At 38.0% G+C, this 12,184-nt stretch overlaps 2 protein-coding genes across 4 annotated transcripts in view; both read right to left on the bottom strand.

Annotated features, from left to right (window-relative positions):
- The window catches only part of LOC149552640 (ubiquitin-protein ligase), a 249,298-nt gene that overhangs the window by 123,984 nt on the left and 113,130 nt on the right, over positions 1-12,184 (bottom strand). The gene's annotated exons all lie outside the window — the stretch shown is intronic.
- LOC149552643 (uncharacterized) lies at positions 5,899-11,915 on the bottom strand. The gene is made up of 6 exons (XM_089789545.1): positions 11,857-11,915; positions 8,165-8,397; positions 7,897-8,049; positions 7,348-7,748; positions 6,805-7,210; positions 5,899-6,670 (listed from the first exon to the last, which is right to left on the bottom strand). The coding sequence occupies exons 1-6, from the start codon at positions 11,913-11,915 to the stop codon at positions 6,090-6,092; spliced, it is 1,833 nt and encodes a 610-aa protein (XP_089645671.1). The 3' UTR covers positions 5,899-6,089.

The raw sequence follows: 12,184 nt of genomic DNA on the forward strand, positions 1-12,184 counted from the left end.
CTGATGATGAAAGATGATGAATGGACCTAACGGTGTGACTTACTATAAACAGACACTCCCTCCAAGGTTCTTGGAGCTCAAACTAGAAATTAGAAATAAAAACTGAGAGCATCCTCCAACTCCTCTAGCTCAACTCAGCTCATCGGAACCAACAAATTGACTTACTATAAATAGTATGTCCCTCAAACAGAGCCAAAACACACCCTAGGCTGCTGAAAAGCCTATAACCACACAATTGAGACCCTCAAATCCCACTGTCAACTCACGAGGGTCACAATGATGAACTAAACTGGCCAATTGCAAGAACCTGCTAAAAATGAGGACATTATAGTCCTCCCTCCCTAAGATTGCTTGTCCCCAAGCAATCCCGAAACAAAATGAACATCACAATCCCCTTGGATCCCACTGTGTACTATCCCTTCGATGTACAAAGAACTCTTGTAGCATCAGCACCAGATAACTGATATGAATGACAAAGTCATCTAGAAACTGAATATAGACACTGATGGTGATGACAACCCATTGAAACTCAATCCAACTAAAATACCGACTCTGTCCACACCTAAGTCCCCATCAAACTGATACTCACACCCAACTACATTGTGGAGATGGTAACAACCATAGGTAACTGAAACACTACCACCAAGTCCAACCTCTGCCAAACTATCCCGAGTGTGTAGATACTACAAAGGGTCTAACTTGTAGCTATCAATCCCATCTGCAAAAGATGGTGCTAACCCATCCCGTAATGGATGGTATGAAACTAGAACCAACCCACACCGACATGAAACCAAGTCCTCGACTTGAGGGTCAAAAGAAAAGTGATGAGCACTACTCACAGTGTAAAGCCAATAAAAACTCCCAATCTCTGTCAAGGGCTCATCATCATCAAACTGGGAATTAGAAGATGGCTCCAATCTCTGACTTCGAACTATTGGTCGAGAAGGATCCTGGGCAACCCTCTCAGCAAACCCAAACTCGAAATCCCTGTGGAAAAGCATAGTAGACAAAGTCTCTACAATCTTTCCCACCAACCTCTGAATAACACGAGAACCTTAGATGAGAGTACCCTCCAACAATCTGTATGAATCCTCCCTCACATCCGAACTCTCCAATAGATACTCCATAAAGGACTCTGTGCAGTAGAAATTATATGTGGAAGCATCCACCCGCTCCCTTGCGACCCACAGCTGATCCCTCTAAAAATGTGGCACTACCAACTATCCAATGCTATCAGTTGTATGAGATGATGACATAGATTCGCTTCCAGCAGAAGGAAGCAAATCAACATGAGAGCCCAACTCCCTTGATAATCTCATCTCATCCATACCCATTGCACCCATATCCTAGACAGATGTGTCGGCCACATCATGATGTCCATCATCCCCAACCGTAGAAGCAACTCACCACCAACCACGATATGCAACTAAATTGGATCTGGGGCTAGTGTGGTCCGAACATGCTCCAACTCCACGATCACCTCATCCAATCATGACTGTGACTCCTATAAAGCCAACTGAGTACACTGAAGAAAGTCCACAATCACCTGAAACCTCAAGCTCTTGGGTGAGCTCTACCACCTCCTCTTTCTCTAACAATGTCACATGACAGATGTTACCCCACTCCAAAAGATAATCCTGGTTAGCAACTAGCTGCAAGTAATTATGCTTCAAGATCCTGACAGCCTCTTGAAGCGCATGAACCTCTGCTAGAGAAAGAGTACTATCACCACGCTCATCATACATAGGAGCACCCCAACCAGATATAGCTAGCATCTGACGGACAACATTATGATGCCCAAGAGCTGAAGAAATGTCACTATCACTCACATTCAGCTGACTGGTCACATGATGTCTCTATAACCACTGACTCCTATGCAATCTCTCTGTCTCACTAACTAAACTGTGATAGGGAACTGAATCAAAACTGCCCACCACAAAACCACTCATACGTGTGCCATCATCCTTGCACAACTCATCCGAAGAAATGGAAGCCCTCGCAATATCAATCTCCTCACATGTCTCAACTTCCACCTCAATCGTAAGATTATGTAAACATCGATCCTGGAACCCATCCAAAACCTCCTCGAAGTCATCACCCAATATCTGATAAGGGATATCATACCTAGTGTAGCTCATATCATCATTGGATGTGTCCATACTATCTATATCCACATCTCCCAACTTCATTGTAACACCTATATCACCAACATCATAGTTGGGTGACTCCATACTGCCTCGGTCCCAACTAAGGAAGCAACTGTCTCCTGTATAGGAACAACACTACAATAGCTGACATATAAGTCAACAATAACAACTCCCTCCTCCGGTGAGTTTGAAAAGTCAGTGACAACTACATCACAAATTGCCTCTGAACTATCCATAGCGACTACTTTGGGACGCTCAACCTGTTGAAGCTCAGTGCTGCTATCCATCACGGGCACATCCACATCTCCCAGCAAAACTAGTCCATCATCAATACTACGGATAGGACTAGTGGGTGTCGTACTAACTATAGGTACATCAGCATCCTGGACACCTGTCGGAAAAAACTCAAGCTTCCTTCCCTGCAACCTCGATGTCGGCCTTCTAAAGGCAGAAATCATATACCTCACTACCCTCTCAATTGTTGTTGGATCCAACAAACTCTCTGTCAGCCTCTGTTGATGAAGCTTAAGTTTCTCCATACTCTCCTACAAAGTATTTATTTTTACACTAACTTTCTCCTTGCTCCATCTATCTCTAGACCTGTTAATCTTATATCTGTCCATAGCTGGAGAAATTAAAGTGTTGGTCATTCCAGCAATCGAATCTAAAAATCTTTGAAGTCAACACCCAACAAAATTAAAACTGAGCCCAATTCCTGCAGGCTAGCAAGAAACCGCTCTAAAACCACTGTAATAACCCTGACCGGTTATAGCTAAATCAAGCATCAATTTCTTTCACATTTCAATGGTTTGACATTTTGTCAAACACTTGGCAAGCAACCCTATAACCACTGAATATATGATGTCTTAAATTTTCAAACACAATATCAAGATGTACAAAAAATTGATCACAAATTTATTTAATTTTGGCCTTATAAGTTTTGCATAAATAAACACCAAACGATAATAAATAATTCTTAAAGGATTCGCACCAGCTTCTGAATTCATTCATCAACAAATCATATAGCTATATAATGAAAAGGAAATTTAATTGTTGGCTAATTATAAATCAGAATTTGAAACCAGCCTGCTTGCTTTCAAACTATGTAATATTAATTGAATTTTACAAATTAAGAACCCAGTCTTTGCCGTGGAATGTAATTGCAAAGTCAAACTGAAAGCCGCCTGGTCCAATTTCAATCTAGCGTTCACAGTCTACCCTTACAAATGCTGCCCAAAACAAACTCCAATCTGCAGACTAAACCCTCATCCAACAACAGAGAAATTATAATATTCAATTGTATAAATGCTCCTTAGTCACAGTTAATACAGAAAGAGAAGACGATAATAAGACTCAAAAGTCCACAATAACTCGGCTGTGGATTCTCAAAATTAAATCTACAATACTTCAGCTGTAGATCCGAAAACCTTATACTTCAGCAAGGGCACACACTTTCGATTAATAAATGTCACAAAGACAACAAGAGCAAAATAAGATAATCAAATAATTGGATGCTTTACTCATCAAATGGGCTCATATTTATAATCTCCAATTGGCACAAAGTTTCTCAAATGAACTTCACTTAAGAAGTTTCTCACACACAACATTAAGATATAATAAAGTGTCATTATAATCTGATTTATTAATTGCTTTTGGCTCAAAAAATGACCTTTTCCACCATAACTTAAAGTTCTAACATATAAGGCCACTGTTTCTTATGTCCGTGATTTAAAGTTTTTAGTCCCAGTTCCAACGAGCTATGATACTGAGGTGACTAACCAACAACACTATCAAAAATAGAAACATCAACATATTTATATGAATAATAAAAATAATTCACCCATCTTGCGAAAACAACTGAATAGGCATCAAAATCAAAATCTGACAACACCAAAGTGATCCTGATGATGAAAGATGATGAATAAACCTGACGGGGTGACTTACTATAAATAGATGCTCCCTCCAAGATTCTTGGAGCTCAAATTGGAAGCCCAAACTAAAAGCTAAGAGCATCCTCCAACTCTTCTAACTCAACTGAGCTCATCGGAACCAACAGATTGACTTACTATAAATAGTAAGTCCCTCAAACAGAGCCAAAACACACCCTAGGCTACTGGAAAGCCTATAACCACACAACTGAGACCCTCAAATCCCACTGTCAACTCACGATGGTGAACCGACCTGACCAACTACAGGAACCTGCTAAAAATGGGGACATCACATTTAAGTATAACCAAGTAGCGGTTTTTACAAAAATAAATTATCATAATTTTCGTCACAAATATCAAATGATTTATAATTCATTCATCTAATCAATATCAGAAATATTAATTAAATAAATGAATTATCAAAGCTTTTAACACTTTTTTAAATTATCAATATTTATTGTGTAATTTACAGTTTATTATTTTAATAAATATTTATTGTATTAATAATATTTATTAAGCGATAAATTAAATCACCTGATAATATTATTGATGTAATAATAATTTGTTAAAATATTATTAATGATGCAAAATAAAATCTTTTTTGTTACCATTTTTTTAAAAGGCTACATTTCATATTTGGATTTCTAACTATATTAATAAAATGATATTAAAAGCAAGAGCCTATAACACAATAGTAAGTTGTGAGCATTACAATTGGGAGATCTTGAGTTTGAGTCTACTCAAGCTTAACAAATCATAATAATCAATCTCAACAAATACTAATAATAAACAGATAATAAATAATCAAGGCTTGGGCCCATTACCTATAAAAAAATGATATAAAATTTATCATTTTAATAATAATATAGTTCTTTACATTTATAAGAATGACAAAAACTAAGTGAAATAGTATATCATTAGGCTTGTAACCACTGGGGCATTAGTGAAAAGATTTTTTTAGAAGAAATAAAGGCAAAAAGTGCCTCATAGTAAGTCAACATAGGATTATGAAAACCCCAAATCCAACATACTCTTTTCATTTTAAGCTATTTTAATTTTTTTCTCCATTTGGTCTACTGCTCGTGCCACCTAGGACGAAAATGAGGGTTTGAAGGTCTATGCAGCAAATTCTGGAAATCTCTGATGGAAATCTATAGGTTTATTTGCAAGCATTTTGGCCTTCTTTTATCCAGATTTTCAATCTACAACCTAGGATGCCACCAAAGAAGGTTTTGGCTAGAGGTTTTTTCACAAGATTTATACACAAATTTCATCATTTTTTGGCTAGTATTTCAAGTTCCACTACTCATAAAAAGTTTTAAAAGCTTCATATTTTCAAATATCTAGTGGCTTGAATGAATTTTTTGCTACACTTGATCTGCATGAATTCACAAAACATTTTCTTTCATGTCTGTAGCAAATATATAATGTGCACTTCCCATAGCTGATCATTTGAGATTTTCAAAAAAAAAGAAAATGATGTAATTCCATTCCTTGTGCATATTTCAAAATATTTTTAACTTTCTTTGTTGAAACCATAGAAACGTGAATCGGAATCGGATCGGAATCGGCAAGGCCGAATCGAATCGTGAATCGGCAATGAATCGGCGATGAATCGGCAAATTTGAAAAAACCCTTTAAATTTAAAGATTTTAACAATTTAAAACTTATTTCATGCACCCTTTATTGAATATAACTTAAGCACACTAACATCATCAAATAGAAGTTAAAACTTAACATACATAAACATGAAACATAAAATCCATCACATACGTAACTATGTTATCTAAGATTCTAAAATGTAAATTGTAGGCTAGCTGAAGTAAATAGAAATCAAATGATCATAATGATTTAAATCATAGAATGTATGTAAGATGATCCATAAGACATCAAATCATAAATTTATGTAAGAATCTAAGATGAAGATCCATGAAAGTTTGAAACTTTGAAACATATGTCTATCAATGATTCAGTATCAATATCTGTAAACAAAATATAAAAACAAGGCTCCAGCTCAAGCCTCAGGCTCATAGTCATCATCATCCTCAACATCATCCTCAAGCTCGGCTACAGCCTCAGCCTCAGCCTCTGAGTATCCAGTCTGCCTAGTAGCAAGGCGTCTAATGTAGGTCCTAGAGGACTGTCGAGCCATATCTCCCGCATATAAGATGGGCTCACGAATGTCGCTAGGGCCTGTGTCTGTGCGTGCACGTGTGCGTCTACCAATGCCTGAAGAACGTGCTATAGCTGCCTCAGCCTCTATATCCACCTGGTCAATCCACGCACGGTCTTCCTCAGTGAAGACTGGATCTACAACCTCTGTGAGCCACTCTGATTCTGGATCAATCTCCTCCAGAATGATCGGAGAGGAGTCAGTGCCCAAAATCTGTCTGATCCTAAGACGAAGGTTGTAATGAACGAAGACAAGATCATTCAACCTCTGCACTGTCAACCTGTTTCTCCTCTTCGAGTGGATGTGCTCGAACATGGACCAACTGCGCTCACATCCAGAAGTGCTGCTTGGCTGACTCAGAATACGAATGGCAATTTTTTGAAGTTTTGGGGTTGTGGCCCCAAACATTTGCCACCATCTATCTGAAATAAGGGAAAATAAAAATAATTAGTCTCATTTAAAAATTACAAATTACAAGTTAACTCTAAAATTACATAATCAACTTTAAGTTTAGAATCTAGATTCATGAACATTGAATATATTATTTAATTTTTACCTGGCTGTATTGTTTCCCGAGCATCTATGGCTACCCTGCTAGAGAAAAGTGGCCCTTCTTTATTATTGAACTTATCAAGCTCAATAATTGCAGCACTGCTATCCTCATCAGTACTCAACCTCTGGATCACTGTATATAATCCGGTGAGAACCTCCTCATCCGCCTTGAAGTCAGGACGGAAATGAAATGCCGAATTCAAAAAGTAAGCTGCTGCATGGATGGGTCTGTGGAGCTGATTCTGCCATCTCCTATCAATGATGTCCCAAATAGGGGCATACTTCTCCTGCACTCCTGCATACTGAGCTCTAATGGCCTCCTTGGCCCTATCCATGCCCTCATATATGTAGCCCATAGAGGGCTTCTCCCCATCAGCAGTTCGTAGGAGAGATACAAGAGGCTCAGTGGCCTACATATAAAGTAAAACAAAAATTTGAGTCAAAACTTAAACATAGAATAATTCAATAATATAAGGTAAAACTAAATCATTAAACAATTAGCATAGTAAACTGTAAAATATTAAATGTTAAATTGCAATAAAATTACCTTAAGTATTTCTCTAGCAGGTTTCCAAAAACCATCATCATCAAATATGCAATCCACCACATCTATCCCTGTAGTGGTCGTAGCATAGGAAGATGAAATCCACTCCCGCCCAACAAACATGCTCCTCAAATCATCCCTTGATGTCAACAAGGACTGCAAGGTGATGAAATTCGAGGCAAACCTCGTGATCCCTGGACGAGCTAACTCTTTGTCTCCTGTGTACTTCCTCATTGTGCTAAGGACAAATGAATGATTATAAATAAACTTACATATGTTTTTTGCCCTTTCCACACATGACTTGACCCACTCAAGTTTGCCAATTTCCTCCAACATGAGGTCAAGGCAGTGTGCTGCACAAGGGGACCAAAATATGGTGGGGTGCCTCTCCATCAAAAGTTTGCCTACAACAATTTTAAGATAATTAGAAATTCAAATTTCAAACATGTTAGAACTTAGAACTTAGGAAACTTAGAAATTCTAAGTTAGAATTAGAAAAAGTTCAAAATTCAAATAAATTTATTTTCAAAACTTAAAAAGTTAAAAGTTTACCTGCAGCAACATAACTTGCTGCATTATCTGTCACCACTTGCACCACATGTTGTTCCCCCACCTCTGCTATAACTTCCTCAATAACCTCACATAAGTATGTGGCGTTTTTTACATGAGCAGAAGCATCAATGGATTTGAGGAACATGGTATATCCTACAAGTAACAAAACAACGAATTATAATTACTATTAGCAATCAACAAATCAAAATTTGAAATAGTCAATCACGATTCAAAATTATGTATGTAGGAAAGTAGAATGATCAATCACCTCCACAGGATACAAGAAAATTGAGGAGTGTTCTTCCCCTCCTATCTGTCCAACCATCAGTCATGATGGTGCAACCCTTTTCGATCCACTCCTTTCGGTTGTCCTCAAGCTCATGCCTCATATCCTCAACCATTTCCTCCAAGAGGTATCCACTCAACTCAGCCTCAGTTGGGGCTTTAAACCCCGGACCACAAATGGCAACTGCATCTATGATGTTCTGCCAATAAGGAGTCCTGTCACAAATAGATAATGATATTGATTAGAAATTTAGATGTCAAAAACTAAAATCATAAAACAAGTAGATATAATTAAAGTTTTACTTTTACTTTTAACTTTAACTTTGAAGATAACAAAGAAAAAAGAATCAATTACCTGGCTGCAATAAATGGAATGTTGCAAAAGTACCAGAATTTGCAAATCTCTTTTCTGGCAGCATCATGAATCTCCTTGTTCAAACCCATGCCCTCAAGCGTGGGTTGGGAGCCAGGAGTAGTGCGGGGCACAAAGTAACTATCCATTCTGCTTTTCCGCACTCTAGGCCGCAATAGGTTGGTGGTGGACTCTGTCTCAGTATGAGACCGACTACCACTAACACTCACATGAGCACTAGCACTAGGATGAAAAGGAGGCCTAGAAGAACCCTCCCCAACACAACCTACGGATGCGGAAGCTGATGCAGATGCACTTGCAGATGTAGATGCGGTTGCGGATGTGGGAGCACGGGAGCCAATACCTCTTAACCCTTCAAGTTGCATTTTCTTAGTCAACTTGTCTTGTTCAATTTTTTCTAATGCCACTAAACAAGAGCGTTTTGCCTCAGCGGTTTGTTGAGTGCAAACTGTGACATCATGGCCAGGTATGCCAGCAATGTGGTATTTCAATCTATAGATACCTCCCGAATTTATTTTTTCTTTGCAAAATATACATTTTGTTTGATATTTGGTTCTCCCAGGAAACTCTTCATTATATTTCCAGCATTCATCTTTTTTACCCATTGTGGAAATTGGAAAATGAAAGCAAAGGGCTGCTGCAATAAAAAAATTCATGTAAAAAATCAAACTTTGCAACTAATAAACAAAAACTACAAAACAACAAACCCTAGTTTGCAATTTAGTAAAACTAAAAATAAAAAACATTCAAGATTTGCAAATGAAGTTTGAACACTAAAAAAATTTAACAAAAAATGCATACTACACTAACATGCAAAAAAAAAACCAACACTTACCTCTTGCAAATGAGTTGAGGAGTGTTGATATTGACTCCTTAATGCTCCCAATGCAATTTATGGCCTCCGCAAATGGACTTCTGATCTCTTTGGTGCTCTTCCTTCTTGCCGGTTGGAAACCTATGGATTCTCTTTTCTCTTCTTCTCTCTCACTCTTCCTCTCTTCTACTCATACGAAGCAAATAGAAGGCTCTTTAGGGTTATAACAAAGAGGAAAGTCAACTTAGAAAGCAAATAAAAGATGTGTTTTTTTTTTAAAATTGAACTTTCTATCCTTGCTGCCGCGGCCGATTTCTGGAGATTCACGATGGCGATTTTGGCGATTTTTGCCATGAATCGCCGATTCAGGCGATTCAGGCGATTCACACGAAAAACTTGTAATCAGGACTCAAACTTTCAATCTTCAAGCTTCTTAAATGCAAACAAAATCTGAAAATACCATTGGTTCATGCACATTCCTAATTTATTGATGTGTTTTTTATAGAGAATTAAGCCTTGAAAATACAAGAAAGCTCTACAAACCTGCATTTGTTCAAGTTGTGACAGTCCCTTGAGGGTTTAAACAACAATAGAAAACAATCCTTTGTTTGTAACATAGTAACGAGACTTGCCACGAGTCACCTAGGTCAGCGAGTCAAGTTACCCCTACCGAGTCAAAATGACCCATGACCCTAACCTGCCAAGTCATCAAACATTTTATATTTCTCTAAGGTATTTCTATTAATATACCCTAACTCATCGAGTCACTATCAAGTTTGAGCCGAGTCACGAGCCGAATTGCCCTTGCCAAGTCAGAGTGGGGTCCGAGTCTCATTAATTTGGTTTGTAAAACTGCTATCATTCTGAAATTTTCAGTCCTCTATAGCTTTTTAATGCTTTTGTAACATATTTTATAAAATTGTCTGCATTTGACTTTTCTGACCTGGTGTATATATGCTCTTTAGGCTAAGTCATTTGACACATTAAAAAATATCTGTAGTTTTGGCAACTTTGCTTAGTACGTACTCTTAATGTGTCTATAACTGATCCTTGATACAATTGCTCTATGCATGTGTCAAAAGAAAATAATAGCGACTTTTCTAACTATGCTATCCTTGATTTACTTTTAGCATTTTAGACATGGAATTATTTTTGTTCATTATACCATTGAGGATAAGTGCTTCTTTTACTGCATTCTTTCTACCCTTTTCTCCTTATGGACTCTTTGTGATAATAGAAAGATGCTCTTAAAAAACTGTTGCATACCTTGTTCCTTTTTTGTTGTCTTATGTATCCATTGTAGTGTCAAGAAAATATGCTTCATTTGCTGCTCCAAAAGTGAAAATGTACTTGATCTGAATTTCTTAGTAATAGTTTCTTGGAAATGAACAAACTGTAGCCTTTATGTCCTTTAAATTCTGGAAATAATGGCATCATGCATTGTAATTAAGGTTGAAGCTATAGGCATGATCATAGCTTTTATATTCATTTGATTGATATCACAATGATATCTCTGCTCTTTTATATTTTCAATAATGGCTGCACATACATATACATACTTCTGTTATTAGTCTTTTGAATGAGCAAGATTTTGTCATGATGTATAGTGTTCACTATTAACCACCTCCTCTTTTAAGATTTGTGGCTTCTCTATGTAATGTCCCGTTATAAAATAAATGATTTAATCTTTGTAACAGGCCGATTGATTTATTTTATCTCAAACCCATTTTATTTTGTTTTGTTTTTGTAGTTTGTGTCACTTTCGGCTAACCTTGTACACCCTCGGAAAGCTTTTCTGGATAGGTATTTAAGCATGGCTTGTAGAAGTCTGTAGGCATGTTTTTGGATTATATCTCTCTATACTACGGATTCTTGATGGAGTTCAGCTATTGTTCGCCATTTCAGAAGTGAAAGACCTTCCCTATTTGGCTAGCATGGTTTCGGTGGGACTTGGCCCTCACCCTATTCCATTGGTGTTCATCTCTATGTATCTGGCAAATCGGAGTATTATCTTCTGGTGGTAATCAATATTCGCATTTGACTCTCTTTCCTATTGTGTAGCTTAATCAATATTCTATGTATGTACATGCAACATTGTGTTCCTATCACTGTGTGTGATTCTGTTCTGCTCCACTCTCCATCCGTCCAAACTTCCCTCATCTTCCATCCATCCGTACGTCTCTGAATTCCCAATTAAGTCACCGTACGGCTTCCTACTCTAATCGTATGGCTTACCTTGCTCCTGAAACACACCTCATACGGACTGCTAATCGTACGCCCAGCTCATACCAAGAATGTACAATCTGCTAGGATACCATACGGATTGCCACCATCACCGTACGGCAATTGTGTTGCCACCGTACGGACCTACCTTCCTTCACCGTATGGCTACTGAGTCATTAACCGTATGCCTTCTTCAAACACAATTGTACATTAATCTCCACCATACAGACTTGTTGAGGATTGCTCTGTATGGCTCAAAACGTACCATACGCCATCTACCATCAACCGTATGGCCAGTCTTCTGCCCTCATGTGCGCCTAACATCCATATTCAGGTGATCTTCCATGGAATTCCCACATTTTCGAATACAAAGAGACATAGGAACATTATAGTGGTATCAGAGCTCTTTGATCTTGCCAACCTGTAGATGGTGAACGAGAGTTTATAGCCGGAAGAGGAGAAGGATGCATTCTGTTGATCAAATGGCTGACGAACAGGAACCGATGGGCGCCGAACTTGGGGTAATTCTGAGGGAACTTGCCCGGAATCAGGCACAGATCACAGATATGCAGCGACTCATGGAGGAAACCCTC

The sequence above is a fragment of the Cupressus sempervirens genome, chromosome 6, assembly GCF_028749045.1.
Source record: "Cupressus sempervirens isolate cs-2001-9-10 chromosome 6, ASM2874904v1, whole genome shotgun sequence".
Taxonomy (NCBI): domain Eukaryota; kingdom Viridiplantae; phylum Streptophyta; class Pinopsida; order Cupressales; family Cupressaceae; genus Cupressus; species Cupressus sempervirens.

Coding starts and splice junctions, on each gene's coding strand:
- LOC149552643 (XM_089789545.1), bottom strand. CDS start 11,915: ATGTTAGGCGCACATGAGGGCAGAAGACTGGCCATACGGTTGATGGTA. Junction 8,398..11,856: donor TTGATGGTAGATGGCGTATG/GTACGTTTTGAG, acceptor TATTTGTGACAG/GACTCCTTATTGGCAGAACA. Junction 7,749..7,896: donor AGCAAGTTATGTTGCTGCAG/GTAAACTTTTAA, acceptor AAATTGTTGTAG/GCAAACTTTTGATGGAGAGG.